Source organism: Antedon bifida, chromosome 2 (genome assembly GCF_963402885.1).
Source record: "Antedon bifida chromosome 2, ecAntBifi1.1, whole genome shotgun sequence".
Classification (NCBI taxonomy): Eukaryota; Metazoa; Echinodermata; class Crinoidea; order Comatulida; family Antedonidae; genus Antedon; species Antedon bifida.
This window is the reverse complement of record NC_136227.1, coordinates 6,933,071-6,958,991: the sequence shown is the minus strand read 5'-3', so window position 1 is coordinate 6,958,991 and position 25,921 is coordinate 6,933,071. Positions and strand designations below refer to the sequence as shown.

Sequence of the window (25,921 nt, the reverse complement as noted above, 5' to 3'; positions counted from 1 at the left end):
ATAAAGCAAAGCGGCCGATTGAGTGAAACCAATGCGACTTAGGTAAACAGTAGATTCAGCGGCATGGAAATAGTTTTATATTACGCTCATTTTGTCCTCGTTATACATAATCATACAATGCTCCCAGAGCCATATATATAAAGAGTTACGACATTGAAAATTAGAAGCCATTTTTGTGTCAAAGAATTCGCACGCTGAGGGCGCGCGCGTCTATTTTGTATTACGTTTTCCTGTAGTTCATGCGTTATTTTTAGATCTTTTTGTCTATGAAATAACGCTTATATTCCGTTTTTATTTTAGTAATTAATGTTAATAATGGTATTAATTTGGTAACATATATATATTGTGTCTATAACAACAAAAGAATAAATGCTAAGGCCTACATGCAAGTCAGGATACATCAAAGCATGAACCAATACAAAAAACACACAAATTCACCCCTCTTTTTATACAGTACATGGCTCTCTGTGTGTTTTTGACACAAACTTTCAGAGACTCGTTCATCATTTTATTTGTAATAATTTGCCTTTATTATTTTAATATTGTTCATACCCTATTCAATATATTAACAAATATATCCACGACACTTTATTATTTTATTTAGTCATCAAAGCATGCATTATGGATTGAAAATATTACATAATTGTTATTAATAGGACGTAGTTATAGGATGTTTCGTTCCAAAATCAATCAATCGAACTTTATAATGTACTAGCGCACGCGCGCGCAATATTCTTTGCTGCAAGTACTTCTGTACGCTGTGCACATCGATATTTCATCGTAAAATGTGCAATTACATTTTTTTAAATATAAGAAAAAGTTAAAGTATTTTCTTGCTCCTATACTTTACATGCATTAACGGAGACAAGTTTGACACAAATTGATCTGCATATCACGTGACTATAATCCAATGTCTCTTTATATATATGGCTCTGAATGCTCCTAAAATAGTGCGCCCTCGCGCTGAGAAAGTGTTGGGAAATCGTGCAAAAGGGTTGACTTTGACCTGGCAATGTGAGTCTGGAGTCTCATAGATATAGGTTTATTCACTAATAATTAATAATTTGATTTGTTGAATTAATTACTTGTATAATATTAATATACAATTGATAATTTTCGCTTTAGATGAAATAGAAAAAAGTGGGATGGGCTGGGGGGAGGGGTTATGGAAGCTCATTAGTTTTCCCGCTTTGTTTTTCAGCTTTACCTGATTTTTTAAATTCTGTCTCCCATGCTCATTATCTTCATGGATCTCATTATTGTTCCCAATTTAATATACTGTAGAATAAACAAAGACAAGAAGTACAGCAAGTAACTCATTGAAACTTAATAAAAATGTTTATTGTAAAAATTCTCATTTCTTGCACTCATTTCAAAATGTAAACTATAAATAGTAAGTCCCTCTTAAATTGTCTATAGGCGTTAAGTAAATCTAAAATCTAAAAAAATCACAGTAATAGTACAATAGTAAAAATCTATTGATTACAGTATGCTCTATTCTATTATTTTTGAAGAAGCTTTGTAAAAAAATACTGGTTTTTGTTGAATTTTCGGAAAATAGGTTCAAACTCCAAATAATTTATTTTCTATGAAGGTTAAGATCAAATATAGAATAGTTACTGTTTTGTTATATGGCCATAGCGTGAGGTAATGAAGCAAAATATAAGGATAATTTTCTTATATTCTGAGTTTCATGGGATGATCTCCTTTCCATCCAACTTAATAACCTCCGTGTACTGGGACTCTTATTGGTGGATAATTTAAGATACCATAATTTTTAAAATGTCTTCATTCCGACATCATGTCTAAATATCTACCTTCATTTATTATATTTTACTTTGCTTGCTCTTTCTTAATACATTTAATCAATTTCTTGATATTAGCATTAAACTCCATGTTGTTTGTAAAGTCGATATAAAGCCTGCTCTTTCCTCTAACAAGTTGTTGAACTTTAGAGTTTTCTTCTGGTTTATATTTCTGCATTTTCAATGGTATAAACGGCTTCTTGAGCTCCTGAATTTTTCTACACTCTACAAATAAAAATGTATTCAAATAAAAGTTATTATAGTTGTTCAAAATCACTGTGTAGGCCTACATTTCCGTTTTATTTAATTGCACATAATTACTTTTCTGTTATACATATACATACCAAATTTGCAGTTGTCACTTTTTTCATAGTTTTCGGACAAACAGATTAGAACTATATTTGATTCTTTTATTCCCTTTTCAATATCGTCTGCCAGAAGACCGGTAATTCCAACAAAATCAATCCAGATTTTATGTGATTTTAGTTTTTTCTTAAGTTCCTCATAAATGTGTCTGACAGTTCTAGAAAAGGAAAAGCGATTATGACGTTGAAATAATTGTTATATTTTTAATTTATATAGAATAATATGCTTCAACATTGCGATAAATGAATGACTATAGATTTATACATTACTTACTATAGTAAATTACACTCTGTAGATTTTTAAAGTGGCGCGGTGTTTTTATTTTAAATGTTTTAAATACTGTAGGTGTTTATACTTACACGTCGTGAGTGTGATTGTAACTTATCATTATTTGCTTCTGCAAACAAGAATAAATAAAATTGATCACAGAGTTACATAATTTAATGTAATTATAAAATAATACTAGAAGAAATTATAATACTTTTATATATAAAACCGGTATAATAGTTTGATACACGGTTTATAACATACCAAATTACAACATATAAATTACCTTTCCATCCTTTGATTTCTTTCCAGGTTTCCGTTTTCTACTTGCACCTGTAATCAATATTACGTATATATAAAAATGAGCACGTCTTACAATTGATTTGAACCTCAACCGACGTGAGTTACATATTCCACTAAAACTAAAATTCTCAAAAGATCTTAATAATTGCTCTATTTTTGTTGTTGTTATATTTAACTTATATTTGACAGTTTAAATGTTTAAATATACACACACATTGCTGCTTATAAGTTGTAAATATCGATACCTTTTTTTCTTATGTGTTTTGAAGTAGAAGGCCGGTTGTCACAATCAGAGTACCCTGCATACAAAAAATAATTCACATAATACATAGCTTTAATGTAGTTTAACAGAAATCGTTTAAAAAAAGAAAATACATGCATCTAAGTTATAAATTAATAAGGAATTGTTATAATCATTACTAGATTGATGTGGGGGGTTTTACGTTTTTAAAGTTATTTTAAATTTTAAAGATAAATTTAAATGTCTAATAAAGATTTCAACCTGAGTTCTCCTCTTCATCTGACTCTTCTGAGGTCGTTGGCTTCTTTCTTTTGCGAGTTCTTTTTGAATAAGGTACTATAATAATGGAAATAATCAACAATGCAATCAGCTAATACATAGCTTTAATGTAGTTTAACAGAAATCGTTTAAAAAAGAAAATACATGCATCTCAGATATAAATTAATAAGGAATTGTTATAATCATTACTAGATTGATGTGGGGGTTTCTACATTTTTAAAGTTATTTTAAATTTTAAAGATACATTTAAATGTCTAATAAAGATTTCAACCTGAGTTCTCCTCTTCATCTGACTCTTCTGAGGTCGTTGACTTCTTTCTTTTGCGAGTTCTTTTTGAAGAAGATACTATAATAATGAAAATAATCCACAATGCAATCATGATATTCGCCACCGACCCCATACGTTTTTTACAAACACACTCAAAAACGAATATAACTTTTTCAGTTTACAAAAAAAAAAAAAGCTACTTGGTAGGTAACACTTTAGTTACCGTAAATCAGTTAATTAATTGTATTTCATTTGTTTTAATTAAAGATTGTTAATTCTTAATTTTAAAGATAGCATGTCTTGTATTTTTAGTTCACTATGTCGGTCAATTGGTTGGTCGGTCGGTTGGTCGGTAAACACTAACTTGAGCACGCGACTGCAGCCATGTATATGAGATTAGATGACGATAAGCTTTGAAGCTAAATTTGCTAAACCTTATCCATTATTATTTTGCTGATAATAAAGATATCTGTGGTCAATTTGATTAAAAAACAAAATACTACCCATTTAGTTTTGTATTTTAACCTTACTATGTAACCTCGAAAGTGCTGAACAATATTCCAAAGAATATTATGCTATTTAATTTTTCCGTTCCATACCTGATTTTTTCTTCGTTTTACGAGTTGAAGTAGATTGTTTGTTATCGCTATCGGCATCATCATTATCAGACTTTTCTGAAATTGTACTAGTTTTTTTCAAAGTAGAAGCTAAAACAAAACAATAATAATAATATGATAAGCAATGTTAGCATGTGTATACAAGGTAAACATTTGTGTATTAAAGTAAAATACACATAATAAATACAATTCTTAAATTAATATTTAGGCCTATATCATACATTCCTCTAAATTATAGGCCTACAGTCTTGTTACCTGATGTTTCTGTGATATAATCGATTCCAATTTCCTTTAATTCTTCTATAAATGTGTTCGATTTTCTCTTTTTAATTTTCTGTCTGCTTTCCAAATCAACTATCATACTCCAACGATTTGAATATTGTTTTTTGACAGGATTATTAAAGTATTGGTCAATGTCATCCCGGTCACTCTCATGTAATTGAAAAGTGATCGCCACTATTCGTTGTCTGTGTGGCGACAACAATGGTGATACCGTTTCTTCATTTGGAAAGGATGGCAGAATTTCACTTAGGCTCTTCCTCAGTGCAGATTGGTTTGTAACAATAATCGTATCATTCAAAAGTGTTATATTGTTGGGACCCAAATACCCGGCACCATGCAATGCCTGTAGCAGATCCATTCCTGTTTTAGCCCCTGACAGAATATCCATTGTCAATAGATCCTTGAACACACATTTCAGCATATCTAACCACCCGCGGTCGCCGTACCATTTCGAGAATACTACCATGATCGTATTATACTTCCCCTTTGCCGCAGCAGCAGCTGCTATAAAACAAAACGTATATAAAGTGAATGCTTAAAACAAACAATAATAATGATCAGTGCTGAGACAACCGGTATTGAAAGTGTAAGGGTTTCTATTACCCAGGGAAGCGTGAAATTAAAATTTTCCTCTTCCTTGCTACACCCAATAAATCCAACTGGAACATTTTCGTAATATATCAGACGTCATAAAATACTAATTTTTGATTGGATGTTTTCCTTGCATGTTTTCGTCGATAGACTCTATTGTCTTTGTTCCTTGCTTCTTAAACCTCTTCGCGCATCATACTTATCGGTAATACAGAACTCGAAATGATTGATGACCTAGGAGAAAATGTACACTCAATGGCATTTTATACTATGGATAGAGTTGTATATAATAATAACTCTGCTGTTTTTCGGCAGTAGTCCCAATTGTGTAAAGCCCGCACATTTCAGCGAAAGTCTCCTTTTCCTGGAAAGCTCTGCAAACTGTGTTGCCATCGTTTTCCTAAACTGTGTTTAGGTTAATCTTTTCAGTCCTATCTCTTCTTTAAACCGATCCAAATTTGTAAACTGTTTTGGAGTAGCTCCACATATATAACATCGCATTGATTACTTGGTTTCAGTCAAATCATTCACGACCTTTTGTCAACTATGGTGAATTGTAAATTGTAGTGTATTTAGATGTTGTCTTTTCTGTTTTCATCTGCAGCCAGTTCATAGTTAATATCAAATAATATTGTCGTTGGTTGCAGCGTTTTTATCTCATCTTGAAGATATTCATTCTCTACCTATGAGAGTTGAGTCGTTTCTTTCTTGAATTGCAGGTGTATAGGTCGGCAAAATTTCGAAATTTTCAACTACTTCTGTAATTTCTTCTTTTCTTTCCTGAACAATTCGAAGTGCAGTATGGTCCAGCAAGCTTTGAAAGGGTACTCTTGCCGAATCTTCTTTAACCGTTATATTGTTTGGGTAGCATCTATGCTTAGCTTCACTCACGTTGTTATATGGTGGGTAAATATCTGCATGTTTGCCTTTTTCAACCTGTTTGGTATGACTGTTTTTTCATATCAGTTTCAACTAAAAATGACAAAGCTTCTTCACTTTTAAACTTGATCGGTTCTGGTGTTTTTTTTCAGATATTAACTTTCTTATTTTAGCTGGTCTTGATAGTGTTAGCATTGCAAACTTCAGTACATATTTTAAATGTGAATTTTGCTTATAGACTTGTGATGCATCATAGGGAAGTTCTTCTGGTTCTCCGACTACTAATAGCTGATGAAATGAACTTTGTGACGGCCATACTTGTACCATCTTCTTTGTAAACAATAAAGAAATGCTTTGATAGTTTTAGTAGTATACTCCAAAAGTTCTTTTGGTATGTTCTCGTCATTCCTTACATTGTAATGTAAACGCAATTGACGTAAACATACATCGCAGGCTAGTTCAGGGTTGGTAATTAAACCAGCCGAATGGACAGCTTCAAAAGTTGTATTCTGATATCAAGGCCATGTTACCTGTACCTACACTTGCTTATTCGCACACTGGTAGCATTCCCTTTTCCAATACAGACGCGTCGTGGAAAGGTTTTCTCTTCGTCAAGTTCGTGCGATTGCGTTACATCAGGGAAGAGTTAATTTAACTCTTCCCTGGTTACATCAATGTGTCAATGAATGCATTATACATTTATTTTAAAACGGCACGCATAGGGATATTTAAATCGCTTCCTATATGCAATGTCGCGAATTGTCGCAGCCAAATTTGGTATTAACGTAAAGCTCAAGCTTCGCTCGAAATATTAATGTCAAAATTAGCGCGCGAATCGACGCGAATCCAAACTATTTTAGTGGTTTTACTTTAAAAATACGATTTTTTTTGTATTTTTGGGCTATATTTGGTGACTTTTAACCCCAAAATAAAGCAATGTTGTTTGCATGGTATCGGCCTGTCACATTCCTGTCTTGTTATTTGAGCATGCCGAGCATAGCCACCCAAATATTCGACCACTTCGGGCGGCCGCACATAGACCTGACCTGTTGATCGCTCCGTTCTGGCCTCGTCAAGCGTGGTATCCGCTTCTTGCCAGTCTTCTTTACAATAATCCGCTGCATCTTCCAGTCTGCGCGGATCTACTGACGCAAAATCGTGCGAGGTTCTCGACGATCAACCTACAATCCCTGAACCTAACTGTTTGGCCATTGTCAGGGATCATCTCGGAGACTCGGGCATTCCGGACGGCCCAGCCGCTCTGGCGGCCAAATCTAGAAGAAAGTCGACTCTCACCGTCTACAACAGCCGTCTACGACACTTCTTTCGCTGGTGCAGACAGGAAAACATAGATCTGCGCTTTTTTGTATTAGGCTTGCAATTACGCACTGTGTCAGGCTACCGGTCCGCGGTTGCGGCCATTTCTCCGCCATTGAAGGATGGCTCAACGGTTTCAACCTCCGCAGTAATCACGCATTTGTCACGCGGTATGTTCAGAGAGCGACCTCCGTCTAAGGAGTTGGGACGTAAACGTCGTTCTATCCGCACTCACGCGCCTGCCGTTCGAGCCAATGAGCAAGGTTTCGTTATACAATCTACCGCTTAAGACAGCGTTTCTGGTGGCGTTGTCCTCATGTAAACGCCGAGCTACATGTGCTCACGCTAGAGCCAGGCCATTTACGATTTGAGCGGGGCGGAGTCCGGTTAACATTCAGGAAAGAATTTCTGGCCAAGTCCCAGACGTTAAATTTTTCGCTGCCGGCTGTGTTCGTCCCATCATCAATAGGGAGGTTTCGCAACCTTACGAATACGATAACGAAAACGAATACGTCACACATTTGTGAAACTTTTGAGCTGATCCCCATTTCATATTCGTAAAGCGTATTCGTGTTGACGAATATCACCAGTCATATTCGTAACTACAAAACGAGTATAGTTTTTGATCTATTTTGCACATTTTGCATTTGAATCAGGAATGATTCATGATTATAATATAATTATACTTTTATTGAAAGTAATTTACTAAAGTAATTTACTAAAATCCCAGGTCAATTTTGATAAATAGCAGTTTTTAAAGTCCTCACTCGCTTTGATGTTACGCTAGGCCTAGGCAGTTAAGCACCAAGCAACACGTACCTGCGCTTCGCTCAAGTTTACCGCAGTCATATTTTGGACGGCACCCTCAATATTTCGTTGCCATGCGAAACAGATTTTTACTGGCTTACGAAAAACGAATACGTGTGCGTGACGTATCCGTTTTCGTTATCGTATTCGTAAGGTTGCGAAACCTCCCTATTGTCATCAAATTCTGCCCGGTAAGAACACTCAAATTCTACATCCACTGAACAGAGGCGTTGCGAGAGGGTGTATCTCACTTATTTGTCACAGCGGTGCCCCCGCCGTCCGTATCGACCGGCCGCAAAATCCAGGATTGCCAGCTGGGTCGTGGCAGTGATTCGGGCCGCTTATCAGTTTGTCCAGCACTCCGTCGCCGGCACATATGCCTGACGTGCGGGGTGTTGCTACATCCTGGGCGTTGTACGTTGGTGTTTCTGTATCACACATTATGACATCGGCATGGTGGTGGACACAGTCTACGTTTACTGCACATTATTTAAGGGACATTTCTGCAATCATGGCGCCAGTGGCAGCAGCAATGCTAAAGCCTAGGTATATACACTTTACTTGCTCTGTTCTTTGTTAACCCACTCCCACCGCCGACTAGTCCAGTGCTAATCTGGCTATTGTCGGTTTATACAGGTAAGCTAGACACGAAATAGACTACACAAACCAGTAGTGTTGTTAGTAGTCTACGAGTGCTAGCTTACCTGTATAAACTCCCTTCCGCCGTCCCCGCAGTCAAGTAAGCGGAAAATGGTGATGTACGTTGGAACACTACTGGTTTGTGTATTTTTTCATACAACTAAAAAATACGGAACTGTCGCCAATTAAATCAATTGTGTTGCGTAGCACTGTGTAAATTATATATAAATCATACTGTCAAATTATAGAAACAGTGCTCATATTCGGAACATGATTTTTTTTTTTAATCCCCTTTTAAAGTTTAAAGTATAGTAAGCTCTTTCAATTAGGTTCATAAAGAAATTAAAACGGGTTAGATTAAATTCGGTCTTCAAGTTATACATGTAATTAAGGTTTGTAATTCTGTAAGATAGTGCGATTATGATGGTATAGCCAACAACCACGTAAATTGATCATCATTTGACTTTTTAGAAATAAAGATATGTTTATATCAAAAAGTTTGAGCCTATTACAATACTGGCAAAGACACAGCTAAAACTCTCCAACATAATCTTTTGAACTATTTCAACTATATAACACGTCAATTATTATACACACCTTGTGCTGAAGCTTGTGTTTGTTTGGCTGAAGCTTGTGTTACCTGTGCTGTTGTCTGGGTTAAAGCCTGTCCTATTGTCCTGGCTGGAGTATGTGTTGTATACTGGGCTGAAGCCTTTGCAGGAGCCTTTCCTGGATGTTCATAAGGTTTCGTAAAAAAAACAAAAATATGCACATAGCAAAATAGTTTCCAAAAAATAAATAAGACCCGTGCAATCTTGCATATTGAATACGTTGAATGTACTACCTACTATCACTATCAAATTCAAGCAAATGTAACTTAACCAATAATTTAATAAAGATTGATTATTTTTATTATTGTACTCATAATTATCAGTAAGTCTAGTATCTGCATTTATTACCAGGTCATTTATAATTTTAGCATATTACACTACATTGTAATGTGTGGTTTCTTTTTTAAGGTGCATTATGTCGGCCTATTAAAATAAAAGAAATAAAATAGTAGTTTTGGTGGAGAAATATGCAAAGTGGTTTGCTTATAAAGCAATTCGTCATACTGTACTTTATGCCTTATATGGAAAACATTATACAGAATCTGTTCGATCGTATCTCTTTTGCGATATCACAAGTTATATTTATCTATAGAAATGATTATTTTGTTGTATTGTTTAATTGTTAGCATTGTAATTTTTAAAGATCTTTGTGCAATAAAATCTAAATAATTATAATTATTTCTTATTATATTTATAATTATTAAGAATTTTTACCTATATTTGTTTACGGTTTTTAAAGGTAATCAATTCAATTTTGCATGTTTTTTCTTGTATTAGTATGATTGTAAGAACAATTCATCTAGGCCTATTTTCAGTGTAGTACGTAAAACGGATTCATAAAAAATAAACCAATATGAACTTAGTTATTAGTATATTAGAAAAACTGAAAGCACATACCAGTTTGCAAAAATATCCGCTTTGCATCTTCGTCAAGAAGCTTCGCAAAATGTTTCATCTTCTCTATGTTGCCTTCCTCTAAAAATTTACTTCCTTCCACCTTAAATGCCAAATCCCACTTATTGTTAAAGTCAGTCGGATTTAAATCATAGTGACCGGGCATCTTTGCTAATAAATCAGTCGTATTTGATTGTAAAACTTGGAAGAGATGTTTGCGATACTCTGATATTGGTTTATCTTTCCTGAAATTGTAGTTACTATTGTTGTTTTTGTGTTTTTCTTTGAACTTCTGTATTATCTGTAAAGCGCCCTCATCCTGTGTAACTTCTGCAATATCTACTAATATTTCCACATCTGTACAGGATGCATCATTAGGGTCGTACGAAATAAAACCTCTGGTTTTCAGTTCATTGAATAGATCGTGTCCTGTGACATTTCGTCTGCTTAACAAAGCTCCAGAACAGTGGTCGTATAGAAGAAGTCTCAGCCAAAACAATTTTTCACCTGTATATATTTCACTTACATCTGCAAGTAATCCTTGAAATTCTGTATCGAATGGCATTTTCTGGAATAGTGAAATAGTGTACAGTATTGCAATTATTATGTCACCTAAGTTGTGAAAATTTGATAATGTATGCATCGTAGTCCCATATACAGATACACACCAACCACCACATTTAACCTATCATTGTGATCTATTGTTGTTTTAGTTCGATTAAAACTCACAGAGCAAATAACATAGCTAATATATAATTAGTAATTTAAAGGTTTATAGACAATGCTCACAGAAAGTTTAATCCTGTCTGTTTACTCACAATCTCAATCCAACGATTTTGTTCAGGATATAGTTGCTTAAACCCTATAGTATTGTTTTGTATTTACTCAGAATACTCATGAAGTAAAAATACTTTTTTGAATAATGATAGTAAAAATTTTTATTTATATTTTTTTATTTATATTTTTGCTTTATGTACACGTTAACTTACGATCAAATAAAAATTTTTCATCGCAACTTGTACAATGTAATTTAGAAAACTACAACAATTTTTCAATAAACATAGGCCTACACATCATACAACGTACATTTCTAGCCTAACAAATTTTTCAAAACTTGATAATAATATTGTATAGCAATTCGATAAATACTACGGTCTACGATTACACAACTTCACAACTGTTTATTAAAAATAAAACATTACCATTTGTTTCTTTGATTTCGTTTCAGATTCGTTTTTGCTACCTGAATCTGTAATTAATATAATATTTAATAGATAATTTAACAATTTTATTGAATATTCTGGTCCCCCTTTCTTTTGAAAAGCATCAGTATGTTTGATATTAGATTATATGTTCATTTAAATGAACTATAAAATAAAGGTTTTGTTTTGGATATGTTTAACTTTATATTTCAAAGAATTAATTTAAAATGTTCAACCAGAGTTACTTTCTTCATCGTCATCGTTATAATACAAGTTCGTGAAACACAAAAAAAAGTAATAATCACGGAGACAGAAATAAATAACCAATTTTTGTTAGACTGCCACAGACTCGCGAAATTCTCATTTTTGCTGCCTCAATGAACAGTAATTACAGACATGTGTAAGTTAAGGTAAGCATACCCCTCCCAATATTAACTTTTGAAATCCCCTTTTGAATGAGTTTAAGTATTTAGCAAGATATTTCAAAAAGGTTCATAAATAAATTAAAACATTTTAGATTAAATTCGGTCTTCAAGCTAATTAAAGAGTGTAATTCTGTAAGATAGCGCGACTATCTTACAGTTAGGCATATAATGATCATCATTTGCCTTTTTAGAAAATAACAATATATTTATAACAAAAGTGTAAGCCTATACTGGCGAAGACACGGTTCCATCTGGATATTTATAACTCCTCTCCCCAACATAATCTCTTGAACTATTTCAAGTACAATATAACACGTCAAATTGTACACACCTATTCCTTCCTTTAGAGATCCACTTCCCGGAGGTCTTTTTTTTGCTAAAAAATAAAAATATGCACATAACAAGTTTCCGAAAATAATAAATACTCGGTGCAATCTTGCATATTGAATATTTTGAATGTACTACCTACAATCTGTTTTCCAAATAATTTTTCATGCAGTAATATTACTAAGAAAAACATGAAATGTAGTTTAAATGGAAGAATGAGAGTCACTATCAGAGGAAATACATTCAAACAAATGTAATTTAACCAATAATTTAATACAGAGTAAAATTTTAAAGATAGCCACGAGCCTTTTCGAAAGGCTAAATATAGAAAATTACCAACATTTCAAGCTACGCGAGTTCTGACCTCTTTATTTTATAGGCTGTGTAAATTTAACGGGTTTATATTAAATTATTTTATTGATTTCTATGCATAACATAAGAACATTTGTTTTATAAAAAAACCATAACAATAGCAATTTTAGTCGATTAATTTATTTGAATTCTAAAGTAAACGTCTAGGCCAAGTGTCAAAGCGAATCGTACGGCGAAATCTAATTTTTGTTAATAGTTAACATTAATTTGCAATTTTTAAATGAACTTCTGAAATCGGTTTGGAAATTCCAACCACTGTTACCCACAGCATTGTCATTTTTTTTAATAATTTTCCTTTGGATATATAAACATCAAACATCAAAGGCACAGAATAAATTCTAAACCGCCCATTTGCTACGATATTGTTATAAAAATTAGTAGATATTGATGTTAAACCTTTACCTTTTCTCTCGTCAATGTTAAATGTTCTTTTTAAAGTCATTTCTAAAAAGAAAAATTCGGAATATAACTATGTTAATACCAGTCATTATACCACAGAATTTATTTTATATTTCTGATTGTATTCTAAATTTTAAAGCATAACTAATTTTAATTGTTATATATTTGCAAAAAGTTATTTTTAAAATAGTTTTAGCTGCCTTCTAACAGACCATTTGACATTCAGAATATTTATCCGTAAATATTTACAGTACAAAGTAATAAATCCATTTTAAAATTGGACTGGGCATAATTGTAAAATAAATAATTTTCCTCCTTTGGAAAACTTTGATCGTGCATTTTAAAGGTAAATATTTTCATTCTATGAAATAAAAGATTAACCCAGAAATAGTAAAACAACACTTGCAATAACAGAGAAGACGAATGTTTATTGTTACTCGAAGTTTCTGTGATATAATCGATTCCAATTTCTTTAGTTCTTCTATAAATTTGTTTAATTTTCTCTATCTATTTTTTTGTCTGCTTTCAACGTCAACTATCATACTCCAGCAATTTGAATATTGTTTTTTGACAGGATTATTAAAGTATTGATCAATATCATCCAGGTCACTCTCGTGTAATTCAAACGTGATTGTTAAATTGTTTGGGCTCAAATGTCCGGCACTATATGCAATGCCTGTATCTGATCCTGATCATATCTAGCTACCCGCGATTGCCGTACCATTTTGAATATACTACCATGATCGTATTATACTTCCGCTTTGTTGCCACAGCAGCAGCTGCTATAGACAATTTATTTAAAACCGAATGCTTAAAACAAACTATGTGATCAGTACAGGTCACTGTAATTTTTTGTTTGACTTTTTGTTAAAACGTAGGCCAACTTAAACAGTTAGAAAATAATATAATAACGAATTAAATTTGTCTCAGGTCACTGTAAAATTTGATTTACTTTGTAGTAATACGAATAACGAACAAAATTAATTATTTATCTATTTAAAGCAGGTTTTGAACATTTTTATTTATAAAAAGAGAAGAAAATGAAGCTTACCTTTTGCATTTAGCTTTTCGAAAACACGTAGGTACTCACTCTCGTCTATGAAGGTTTCCAAATCATTTACAGCATACTCCAATATTGCTGCTAAATCGTCAACTAATTTCTTGTTAACATGCAAACACCATAACCGCTTGAGGTTGTCGACATCGTTGACAATGAGGTAGAATATTACAGAATCTTTTTGCGACGATAGGAAGGACATAGAAAAACAAGACCAAAAGTATGTTGTTAAGCCTGAACGCTTCTTCCTGCATTGATTATCCAAACCTCTATCTAGTTCCTTATTTAGAGATTTTGTTTTTACTTCGATTACTGTAAGAAATAAAGGAACATTTTCTTTAATAAGAAACACAACATACATGAAATATGGGGATTTAATATTGAATCTAATATTGAATATTCTCATTTTTATTTATTGAGCCAACGCATTGTATTACATAATTAGTGTTGTAACGTAGCAAATACATTCTGCAAACATACTTTACCTTCTTTGTTATTTATTAAATCCAAAATTCGACTATAGAAATTCTGATCCCAAAAATCTATACTAAGCATTGCTTGAAATTTTCTTGGTATGACGGATTCCTTCTTGATTCTTACCAGAATAAGTTTGTTTTTGTCTTCGTCTCTCATACTCTCTAAATGTTCATTGTATAATATTCTAGCAAGAGTTAAAGGATATCCAGTTTGTTGTGTTGGTAGAACTCCGACTAGTATCTTTTTGCATTTGTCTGCGAGTTGTATAGAGCTGTCTATTCTATCACATGAAGGGTTCCAGTATGTTCGACTCAGGCATTTAATAACTGGGTTCATTCTTTGTAGTTTCTCTATCACGGTTTTTTCCCATGTAGTGTCATCACTTTCAATGTATACATCACATTCTAGTAAATTTAATTATCAAATAAATATTTGTTAATGAGATATCTACAAAAAAACGTTTAAAAAAAGAGTGAACTGCTGTGACGAGAAGATACCACGTGTAATAAAATAACTGATTTTTATATGACTTTACTATCAATAATTTTCACGGTGTAAAATAAAAATTATATTTTGTATTAATTATCTTGACAACTTAAATTCACTTCCTTGTTTATATGTAAAACGGATCGGAATTATAGATAATCATGATAATATTTAACACGATGCTGTATGCATAGTATTTTTTCAATCACGAAATTTAAAAGAAATTACATGGAGGTAACGGTGGTTAATATGTTTTACTATGAAATAGTCAAGTCAATATTTTGATTATTCTAAAACACTAATTTGCAGTACTTTATACAAGAATATTGCTGATGTTGTTATACAAACAGGAGTAGATTATACTATACTAAATATTTTACCATCGCTCTCCATAGTACGCAGTGCTCCTTTTGAAGTGGATGCTATAATAGATAGAAAAACATAATTCTTTAAAACAACATTCTTTAAAAACTACAGAATTACTGTTTTAATGTAAAAGTTCCATTAAACACAACTTTAAATGTTAAATTAAAATGTTAATTATCTTTATAACTAATACATTAATGAATTCTGTAAATGTTAGCCATACACGTTTTTAGGTAATGAGATCCCTACACAAAACGTTAAAGAAAAAAAATGGAACTGATTGTTAACTGTGACGAGAAGAAACCACGTTTAATAAAATAACTGATAGTCCATGTAATAAAAAAAATTACTTTGAGGTAACGGTGAATAATATGTTTTTCCAATCAATAGTCAGTCAATATTTGATTAGTTTAAAAGTCAAAATTGCAGTACTATATACAATAATATTGCAGATGTTGTTATACAAACAGGAGTAGATAATACGTTCTAAATACTTTACCTTCGCTCTCCATGATAGTACTCAGTGCTCTTGTGGATGCTATAGATAGATAACATAATTTTGTTTAAATCAATTGCCGTTTATTAATGTATGTTACTAAAAACAACATTCTTTACAACTACAGAATTGCTGTTTTTTAATGTAAGGTTCATCAGAAACAACTTTAAATCTGGTTTATTTTTTTCTAAAAATAAATAAGAAATAACAAAACAATAGATTGTAGGCCTACACTTAAAATCTATCTATTATGCTGTAAGCTTATAAAATAATAATTGAAATGTTCATAAAAATAGCAGTAGAGGATATTATTGTTCAAATGTTTTACTGTACCTTCACTTTCTTTAGTATTCTGTCTTCTTTTTAAAGTAGATGCTACATAGACAAAAACATAAAATTAACAAACATTAATACTAATATTATCTTACATTGTACTGACATACAAAAAATGGAGTTATCTTTATTCTCGACACTTACGACGAAACATAACACATGGTACTATACTCTTTTTTTTTTATTTACATCAGTGGGTCTTCTGGATATAATTATATTTGATTTCTTTACTTACTTAATCATTAAACGTTTTCTAATTACCTGTTGTATTGAATTTTAAATTCTGAACGTCAGTTAAAATATAGTCACATAACAGTTCCTCGTCTTCGCTATACTTGCAAAATCTACGGTTTTTTTGCAATTTCTTTAACGGGTCACCATCTTCAATTGGAACTGGTATCAACTCGTCTCCAATACTGGTGCATACTTTCACTACATACACTTCGTCATCATACTGGCTATTAGCAATCACAAAGTTACAGAAAGTTTTTCCTTTCTTGTAACATCGGTAACCTCTTTTCTCAAGTTGTTTGTATAATCGTTTCTCCCAATACAAATCACCAGTGGCTATAATAAATGCATCACATACTGGAAACAAATACATAAATTGTATAAAAAAAGGTTATTAATGATAGGTAATTCGATGATGAAACTTCTTTACTGTTAATTATGCATTTGTTATAATTAATAAAAACATTATTTTATTTTCATATCAATGAAAGTGAAAATTAATTGTAATTAAAATTTTAATTGATTTTCTATGGACAGCATATAACTTACTATAAGATAGTTAGGTAATAAGATAGTTAGTAGTATTTGTTAAAAAAAGACAAAAGACAAAATACGGTACCATCCCTCACCCATAATATCTAAAACTCGCGGTCTCACTTCTATAGCGTAGGATTCATCCCATATATTTACCTATTCTAATTACATAACAGCTTGATCTACATACCTGCAGGCATTTCTGCCGATGTTGGTGTCGGTATTGACGCCGATGTTGGTGCCGGTATTAACGCCGATGTTGGTGCCGGTTTTGACACTGGTACTTGTGCCGGTCCTATAACCGGTATCAATTCCAATGCCTGAGCTGAGTCTTGAATAGGCTCATATGGCGTTTCTTTAATAATGATCATCATAATCATTTTGATACGATAAAAAAGATAGAATTATACATATAAAAATATTTTCACAAAAAAAATTACTCCAGGGCAATGTTACCAATACTTACTTATTTTCTCTTATATTCTTTCTTTATAATATACCGTACGTTTTATATATTGTAACTAATAAACTACGTTATATACAGTATTCAAATATACATTTCAAAATTACGTAATTAATGAGGTCCTATTTAAATCAAGTGATCTCAAATAAGTGTATTACAAATAATAATGTGGCGATCTACCTTCTAGAAAACTTTGTGCATGTTGGTTTATAAGCTTTGCAAAAGTGTCACAGTCGTCTTGTGAATTCAAGCGTCCGTCTTTCTCAATGTGATATACAACATCCCACATATTGTTATAGTTGTAGGCACTCAGTTTGTAGAAACCAATAACCATCATTAAATCGTCTTTGTCAGTGTTAGCTAGCACATTAAACATTGCTCTGCGATATGCTGTTAATCCTGCTCCTGCTGTATCGTTACTTTGGATAGAGTTCTTATATGTGTCTATGCGTTTTGTTGCTGAGGCCATCTTGGTTACTTCAGCAATGTCCGACAACAGCTTAACATCCGTTTTTGAAATAAATCCACGGGCAGTAAGTTGATTAAATAATTCTAGGGCTGATTTTTCAAGAGATCCAATGGGTATAATACCAAAAAGAAGCATTCTGAGCCATCGTTGGTTTACACCAACATAGTATCCATTAAGTTCTTTCAGAAATTGTTGGAATCCTACAACATTTTCATTCATTTTGAATCTGTAAACAATTATAAAAAACTGTTTTCTTTCAAACTGAATAAAATGTGATTTTGTCGAATTTTCCTTCTTCGATAGAATGGTATTCTTTAAAGAAACGTAATGTAATTGAGTTTGCTTAGCTAGGCAAGGCCTAAATGCTAAGCCTACATTTTAAAGGGTGTATACTGTATTTCTTTATGATTTAACATAGGCCGCTACTACAGGGTACAATAATTATTATTATTAGTAAGAAAACGTATAATACTGTAGTATTTCAAACAAGCTACCCTCTGATAATAATAGATAATGATTAATAATGGAACGATCCATTTGATGATCTGGGGTTTCTAGTTCCATTTTGGAACTAGAAAACTCAGATCTTGATATCTGAGTTTTCTAGATCTAGAAAAGTCAGATATCTGAGTTTTCTAGATCTAGAAAACTCAGATCTGAGTTTTATAGACACCCTATTATTTGATTTAAAAATTGTCTTATAGAAAATGCTCACATTGTTTGTTTTATCCGGTTCGACAAAAATGTCAGTCATCTGATTTTTCACAGTTCATTAAACCATACTCGTTTTCACAATGTCGTACAATATTCATACACAGCATCTTCTTGACTTGTAAATATGAAATAGAACGAATGATTGATATGACGTTTGCTTTTATAATTCATTGGATATCAACAAATTAGCGTCACAAAAAAAAACACATAAAATACAAAAAACGTAAGAAGAAGAATTTTACAGTTTTTACCCTTTTTACACCAAAAGCAAAACTCTGGAGACACCCCGGATTTGACGCCCAGTTGTTTTGGTGTGAAAAGTAAAATCAAACAACTCCGGAGTTGAACAGCTGAACGTTCTCCGGAGGGCGAACTGCGGGGACACTCCGGATTTGTTTAGGTCATAAGGTCATCCTCACACGATCAATCGTTGCTTTAGTTTTATTTCAAAATACTTTAAATATTTGTAAAAACGAGTTTAAAAAATAATAAGTAGTATCAATAACAAATTATATGAATATCTGAAAATGCACGTAAATGTGTACACGACCACGTTGTACGGGCCATCCATCCAAAATCACCGTATCTTACTCGTAATTCCGAAGTAACTTACATTTTCTTTGTTCGTATAAGTTTTATTAACCGTAATGACCTACAATTGCTCAGAGAGAGCCGCGCTACTCGATCATTTTTGTCTCCTACCTCTCGAAACGAATCTGCTCTATTGTTTATTAATAGAGAAAACATAATACACTTATTTACTGAAGACAGCTTTTAGCCTGTAATCTACCGCTTGAAGAAGTTGTTTAATATATTTACCTTTGGTTTTGTTTTAAATCTGTTGAGATATAATTTGTAACACAGAAACCATAAATGGGTGATAAAAATATTCAATTAAAGGATTAAGCACTTTGAGCGCCTTGAGCACTTTGTGGATATGTGCGCTCTATAAATCTTATTATTATTATTATTATTATTAATGAGACGATTGATGGGCTCAGGGACGATTCGGCCCAATAATAATTTGTCGATTTTCAATGACATGCATTATATTATGATAAACATACTACATTTTTCGATTTAATTGCATATATATGTTATTTAGTAATGTATTCAATATGATTATATCAATAAAATATGTTATTATTTGATAGTTCAAACAAATAATTTAAATACCACAACAATTTATATTAAACAACATCAGTCATGGTTTGGCCTAAAGGTGCAAACGTCCCGGAATGAATTGTCTCTGGGCCGAATCGTCCCCGGATATCAATATTAAAGGCCTACGAGGTTTGCTTAATAGCGATAATACAGCCTCTCAATAGGTACATAGACCTTATACCAGGCATTTGTAATTAGAACTCCATGCATATACTATAGCGCCACACCCAAGCCTAGAATAAACACGCAATAGTATGGGTTCCACTAAACACAAGTACCCTAGGCCTACGAGAAGGTATATGTCGAATTACAATGATTTCGCTTGATTTAAAAATTGTGTATAGACCTAATGATAATTAAACAAATATTGTTCCATCTTGCAAGACATGCGGCGGTTAAGTAACTTGTAAAAGATGTAACTTACATTAAAATTAAGCTGATTGCATCTACACCGTTGCTGGTATAATCATACTAAAATAAATGCGTTACTTATGGCGTGGGTTCATAGTCCAGATACGTATAAAAGGATTATAATAACAATAAATTTAAACAATTGAGTAGAAAACCATAACGTTCATATGTATGGCAAGGCTTCTTTTGTTAGTTGTTGAACTCTGTAGAAAAATTCCATGGTTAAAACCTAAGGTTGCAAACAAATACAAATTTAAAAATCGATTGTGAATGGTGCAACTCATCACAATAAAGCCGCTTGCATTTTGGTTAAAACTATTCAGTATATATATATATGTATGTATTATGCTTTCTTTCACGGAACTTTGTTGATGAGCTTAATTTTTAAAATAATTATAGTACATCGTTTATTTGGTTAACCTCCAAGACAAATTTTACTGAAATGATACCTATTGTTTGTTCGAATAGGCCTGTGCAAAGTGTGTAGGTCATAACGTCATCTTGATGCGCTGTAGGCCTACATTTGTAATAAACTACTACGTATCTTTCTTTTTAATTGCCATAGCAGGATGTTTAAAAAGTTTGAGAAGATTTAGCATTGCTAGTGTAAATATTTCAAATTTGCTTACGTTGATTTTGATACTGTTATTTTAAATAAAGCAATGAATAAACGTGGTTCATCGCACCATTTTATCTTTGCAAATTAATAAACTATAATTCAAAGTTAAACGTACTGTATGACACACTATTAAGCACGATTTGAAAAGCCTATAGTTAATGTACCAATGTACTAAAACATTTTAATTACTAGTGAATAATAAAAATGTATGTATATGTATCGTAGTATAACTTCCTTCATTATTATAAAATACATGAGTAGACGTGATAGACTATGTATAACATTCATAGAAATAAATCAAATTATTCATCAATTCAAAATGGTATGGGAAACACACTGACTAGTAAGCAGTACTTCGTGATAACAAACAAATGACACATTCCTAAGCCTAATTTCTAACAATTATTTACAAATTATCTGTAATTACATTTTTTAGATAACCACATAAATATAGTAAAATCCAAACATTATTAAACTAAACTTTTTATGTACAATCCAGGCGGCTATAACAATCGCTTATTTCAGTTTCAAAGTTAACATCAAAGTGCTTGCATTTTATTTTCTAGATCTTAATCCAATTATTGAATATCTCAGGTGTGTTTCTTTTCTCAATAGTAGATAGGATGTATTTGATCTATAACATTAGTGATCATTCTATGGGTGCAAAAAGGAAAAAGATTTCAAATATAACAAGAGAAATACTTAACATATAGAATATCGTATCCTCAGAGTGTATATTGGTATTAGCAATACAACAACTCTGTGTTGAGAATACAAAGAAAACCGATCAGTTATTATTGGAATATTAAGGCTATATAAAGTATTTGTACTATAAAATAAACAAACGTTTTTGAAGTTATTGAATTAATCCTTTAAAATTCTTTCTTTTGAATTAAAGCTAAAAAAGCCTCAGGGAGTCAGTTGGGTTGAGGTGCGCGTATATAGAAATGGGTTGACATTTATCAATATAATCAATAGATAAAATATTTAAGGAAATACCGTAAACTACTTAATTTATCACAACGTCTTAGGAGTGTCTTAGAATAATACAAATTCTTTAGCGATGGCGGCGCTGTAACATTTTAACCCCATGTTTTCACTCCCGACAAGAGAGGGCGCATTGTAGTTGATATGCTTTAATTACTTCGAATAGAGAAAGAGAACAACATTCGGAAATACATACAAAAATCATTTGCTCTACAACTTAAATCAAATCAATATTTATTAGGTGATCATTTAGAATAAAATGATCACCTATTGTTATTGTACTTAAATTAAAATATTATTAGTTATCCGCTTAGTAGCGGATAACTCCTTGTAACTGTCCTGTTTCATCATCTTTTTTTTTAGTTATCCGCTTAGTAGCGGATAACTCCTTGTAACTGTCCTGTTTCATCATCTTTTTTTTTTTTTTGATTATCCGCAACTTAGTTGCGGATAACCCTTGTGATTGTAAATATCTTTTTTTTTTCATCTTCTTTGTTATTCTTCTTTCTTTCCCGGATTTTTGTGACCAGCATATCCCCTATTGCTTGTGAACATAACTTTGTGTAACTTGGTAAAAAGATTGAAATTGAAGTGTAGATGTGCAGCCAAGCTTTTGGACGATGTCAGATCCGCGTTGCGTAAGTTACGCGCGATATTATAAATTTCTATAACTGACTTAGCACGTTAAAAATGACAAAATGCACACATTAATTGTACAAAAGTGCTAAAAATGGTAAAAAAATAAGGCCTTTTTTAAATGAAGGTAGGCCTAACTCTTCAGAATGGAAGGTGACCCCCAATTTTTTTTAACTTATTATGGAAGCCAATGAGTTGTAGATATAAATGTATATACACATTAGACGTACAAAATGGTATGACGTCATCATTTGGCCACATGAATTTTTAAAATAGGGTTTTTTCCCCTTTTGTCATAGATATTCAACAGAGCGCAACTCGCTTATCTGTGATCGATTTCTTTAAATTTTTAATATATTCTACCTCAACCAATTATGTTACTTATGAGTTGCCAATATTTTCATTTGGATGATGTCATCACGTCTTAAAATTTAAATAACGGTGGTTACGTAATTTCACCTACAAGGTATACTTGAATACCTTACAGCTCTTCTGAATTAAAGTTGACCTTGATGTTTATAACTAATTATGAGAGCTGGTGAAATGTAGATATGAATTATTAAAAAAATTAAGCCTATCGGATGTTGTGACGTTATCATATGGCCAGTTAAAGTTAAAAAGTAGTTTTTTCATCTCTTTCGTCAAAGTTATACAATTTTTAAAGAGCGCGCACCGCCCTTCTACGTACCATATTTTATTCCAATTGTTATATTTTATTGCTCAATTCATTATCTTTCGATATTGTTATCAAAAAATTAGAACATGATGTGTGTCCGTAATTTCAACAATGCTACACTGTATATAGATATACAGTATATAGGCCTACTGTACATAATGTAATGGCATATAATAGGCACAACTCAGCACTATAAGCGTATAATAGGATGGCATACATCAAAATTTTCTGATTGTATGTTAACATACGTGCATGTTTAAAAAATATTAATGTCAATAAAATTATAAAAATGATCACATATAATTCGTCAGACGAATTAAATTCTAGTTTAATTTGTTTTTGTTGGTGGATACGCTTGTGGCTATACATTGGGAAAAGCAAAATATCAAGATAACTTAGATACAAACTGATGTTTGTTGTCTGTATTGTCTTATAAATATTACCGACTTATAGCAAAATAACATGGACTCATTTACGAAATATGTATAGGCCTATAATTATTAGATGCCGGGTGGTTTAATTCAAACATGGGTCTATTCGACTTATGCTTACATAGTCAGCAGAGACATAGGCCAATTATAATTTAAATTATTATTAAATAAATACTCCACGTAAGACCATGACTACAATAACCACTGAATCAACGAATGTACTAAACTAAACATTGTAAAATAATCAAAAAGAATAGAGTACATATTGCAAATGTATATTCACAGTCGAGTTTTTAATTATTTACCAGAAATGCATTGGATCTCCAAAATAAGCACGATACGATTATTTTACACAATATACAAATATTATATTATAACTACTCCTAAATTCACGTTATTACGTCCCTGTATTTAGTGCATTTTAAAAGGGTAGGCTACAAATATTCTAAAATGTCATTAAATATTCAAAAATGTAAATGTTACTTATAGTAAATGTAAATTTATAGTTACTTATAAGGAGTGTATATCAAATTTATATAACAATTTTATATCACAATTTATATCACAAATTTATAATAACTTATAGTAAATGTTACTTATAAGTTGTGAACATTTGATAATGTATGCATCGTAATCCAATGTACACATGCACACACAGCCACCACATTTAACCTATCATCGGCCCTGAGACGATTCGGCACACTTAAATTTATCGGCTTTGATGTGCATTTTATAAGCATAAAATAAGCTTTTTTCCCCAAACTTTATTTTCAGAGGGACTACGGGGTAGTACTACTAGGGATGAAGATTTTGAAAACATTGTCGAAAATGATCATTTTTTAGTCACGCGAGCGATGTAAACAAGTTACGCCCTCTGTTGGCCGCTTGGCGAATGCACGAAATAAACAAGGTTTTCAAAGTAATAAATTGAATATAAAATTACGTTTTTTTAGTAATTTATTATATATATTATATCAAAATTGTCAATATCAATAAAATACGGATTGTTAAACATCTTTAAAAACTTGATAAATTCCAAAAAAAATGAATATGAATTTGGTGTGTGTGACGTTTCGGCCCACAAAGTGGGATGTTTCGGCCCAAAAGTGGGCTGAATCGTCCCACCAATAGTGGGACGAATAGTCCCGGGCCGAATCATCTCAGGGCCGAATCGTCCTGGAACCGATTAAAGCTCACAGAGCAAATAGCATACCTAATATATAATTAGTAATTTAAAGGTTTATAGAAAATGCTCACGGAAAGTTTAATCCTGTCTGTTTACTTACAATCTTAATCCAACGATTTTGTTCAGGATATACAGTAGTTGCTTAAACCCTATAGTATTGTTTTTGTATTTACTCAGAATACTCATGAAGTCAAAATACTTGTTTAAATATAATAAAAAACACTATTTATTTTTACAAACCATGCAAAGCGTGGTTGATAATATTCCAGGAAAGTGTCAGAAGTGCAACTTACGTTATGATAATGTTAAGCTGGCTGTAGATGTGAGTAAGGCCTGCTGTTTGAAATTGAATCTAAAAGGTGTGGTGTAGTTATAGCGTGGGTTGATTGCCCGATACGTATGAGAAGATTTTAACAATGAAATAAACTATGAAAACATCAGCAACAATACCATAATGCGAATATATTACTATCGGTAGGATTGTGATTGGCGCGTTGGATCAATCATGTGAACGTTATTTTGTTGAACCCTCGATAAAGGTAGTAAAACAAATAACAACCTAGATTGTTATTGGCGCATCGTATCACGTGACTTTTTAGGTATGAAGATTGTTTATTGTTTGAAGGTTTGCATGGCGAAATCAAATGTTGATATACAGTTTGCGGTACACCACGTATAATATTAGTTCTAAAAAGAACTGTTGAGTTTCTCGACTTTCGATCAATATGCTTTGATCGTCCTCAGGAATGAGAATGATTCTCACTCTGAAAATTGTAATACCACAAAACATTGGCTAAAAAGCTGAGGCCAGTGCATCACACTGCGCTTGGTAATTCGCTGTGTGTTGAATAATTACAAAGACGACCGATCATTCGGTATTGGAATATTAAAGCTGTATAAAATATGTGTACTCTAAAATAAACAAACGTTTTTGAAATTATTTAATCAATCCATCATTGAAATTCTTTCTGTTGAATTAAGGCTAAGCCTTAGGGCGTAAGATGGGTTGATAATAAGAAGGGGTTGGCATTTATCAATATATGTTTTTGCTATTAGCAATTGATAAATCCGGCCTGGTAAATATTATGACAGACCACTGGTTACCCAATTGTTATAACATCTGCTTCTAGCAGTAGACTTTTTCAAAAGATTCCATTTTATAAAACAATTTTGTGGCTGTATATTGGAAAAAGCACAATCAAGACAACTTAGATACAACAATGTAGTTTGTTATCTGTATTTTCTTTCTCATTTACTCAATGGCAAAATAACTTACACAGTTGTCGTCATCTTT

The 25,921-nt window shown here is 32.2% G+C and overlaps 1 protein-coding gene and 1 pseudogene across 3 annotated transcripts; both read right to left on the bottom strand.

Moving 5' to 3' along the window:
• Nucleotides 1-1,319: 1,319 nt before the first annotated feature.
• On the bottom strand, nucleotides 1,320-25,346 carry LOC144836051 (uncharacterized). 3 transcript variants are annotated; one of them, XM_078691225.1, is made up of 24 exons: nucleotides 24,921-25,346; nucleotides 18,519-18,632; nucleotides 17,515-18,029; nucleotides 17,062-17,226; nucleotides 16,368-16,694; nucleotides 16,107-16,148; nucleotides 15,777-15,815; nucleotides 15,292-15,333; nucleotides 14,434-14,829; nucleotides 13,943-14,260; nucleotides 12,895-12,936; nucleotides 12,125-12,169; nucleotides 11,369-11,415; nucleotides 10,170-10,734; nucleotides 9,259-9,390; nucleotides 4,402-4,932; nucleotides 4,129-4,236; nucleotides 3,533-3,607; nucleotides 3,244-3,318; nucleotides 2,987-3,040; nucleotides 2,725-2,771; nucleotides 2,531-2,568; nucleotides 2,150-2,328; nucleotides 1,320-2,030 (listed from the first exon to the last, which is right to left on the bottom strand). In XM_078691225.1, exons 3-24 carry the CDS (start codon nucleotides 18,020-18,022, stop codon nucleotides 1,834-1,836), a joined length of 3,972 nt encoding a protein of 1,323 aa, XP_078547351.1. In that variant the 5' UTR covers nucleotides 18,023-18,029; nucleotides 18,519-18,632; nucleotides 24,921-25,346; the 3' UTR covers nucleotides 1,320-1,833. The 3 variants fall into 3 exon arrangements, with proteins under 3 accessions (XP_078547351.1, XP_078547353.1, XP_078547352.1); XM_078691227.1 differs by having other exon boundaries at nucleotides 4,402-4,929; XM_078691226.1 differs by lacking the exon at nucleotides 24,921-25,346 and having other exon boundaries at nucleotides 18,519-18,662.
• On the bottom strand, nucleotides 5,334-6,622 carry LOC144835326 (uncharacterized; annotated as a pseudogene).
• Nucleotides 25,347-25,921: the final 575 nt, after the last annotated feature.

Excerpts from the sequence above, each read along its gene's own strand:
- LOC144836051 (XM_078691225.1), bottom strand. The coding sequence starts at position 18,022 with ATGAATGAAAATGTTGTAGGATTCCAACAATTTCTGAAAGAACTTAAT. Across the intron at positions 12,937-13,942 it reads CGAAAAGCTAAATGCAAAAG|AAATGACTTTAAAAAGAACA; the intron begins GTAAGCTTCATT and ends TTTTCTTTTTAG. Across the intron at positions 2,772-2,986 it reads AAAACACATAAGAAAAAAAG|GTGCAAGTAGAAAACGGAAA; the intron begins GTATCGATATTT and ends TATTGATTACAG.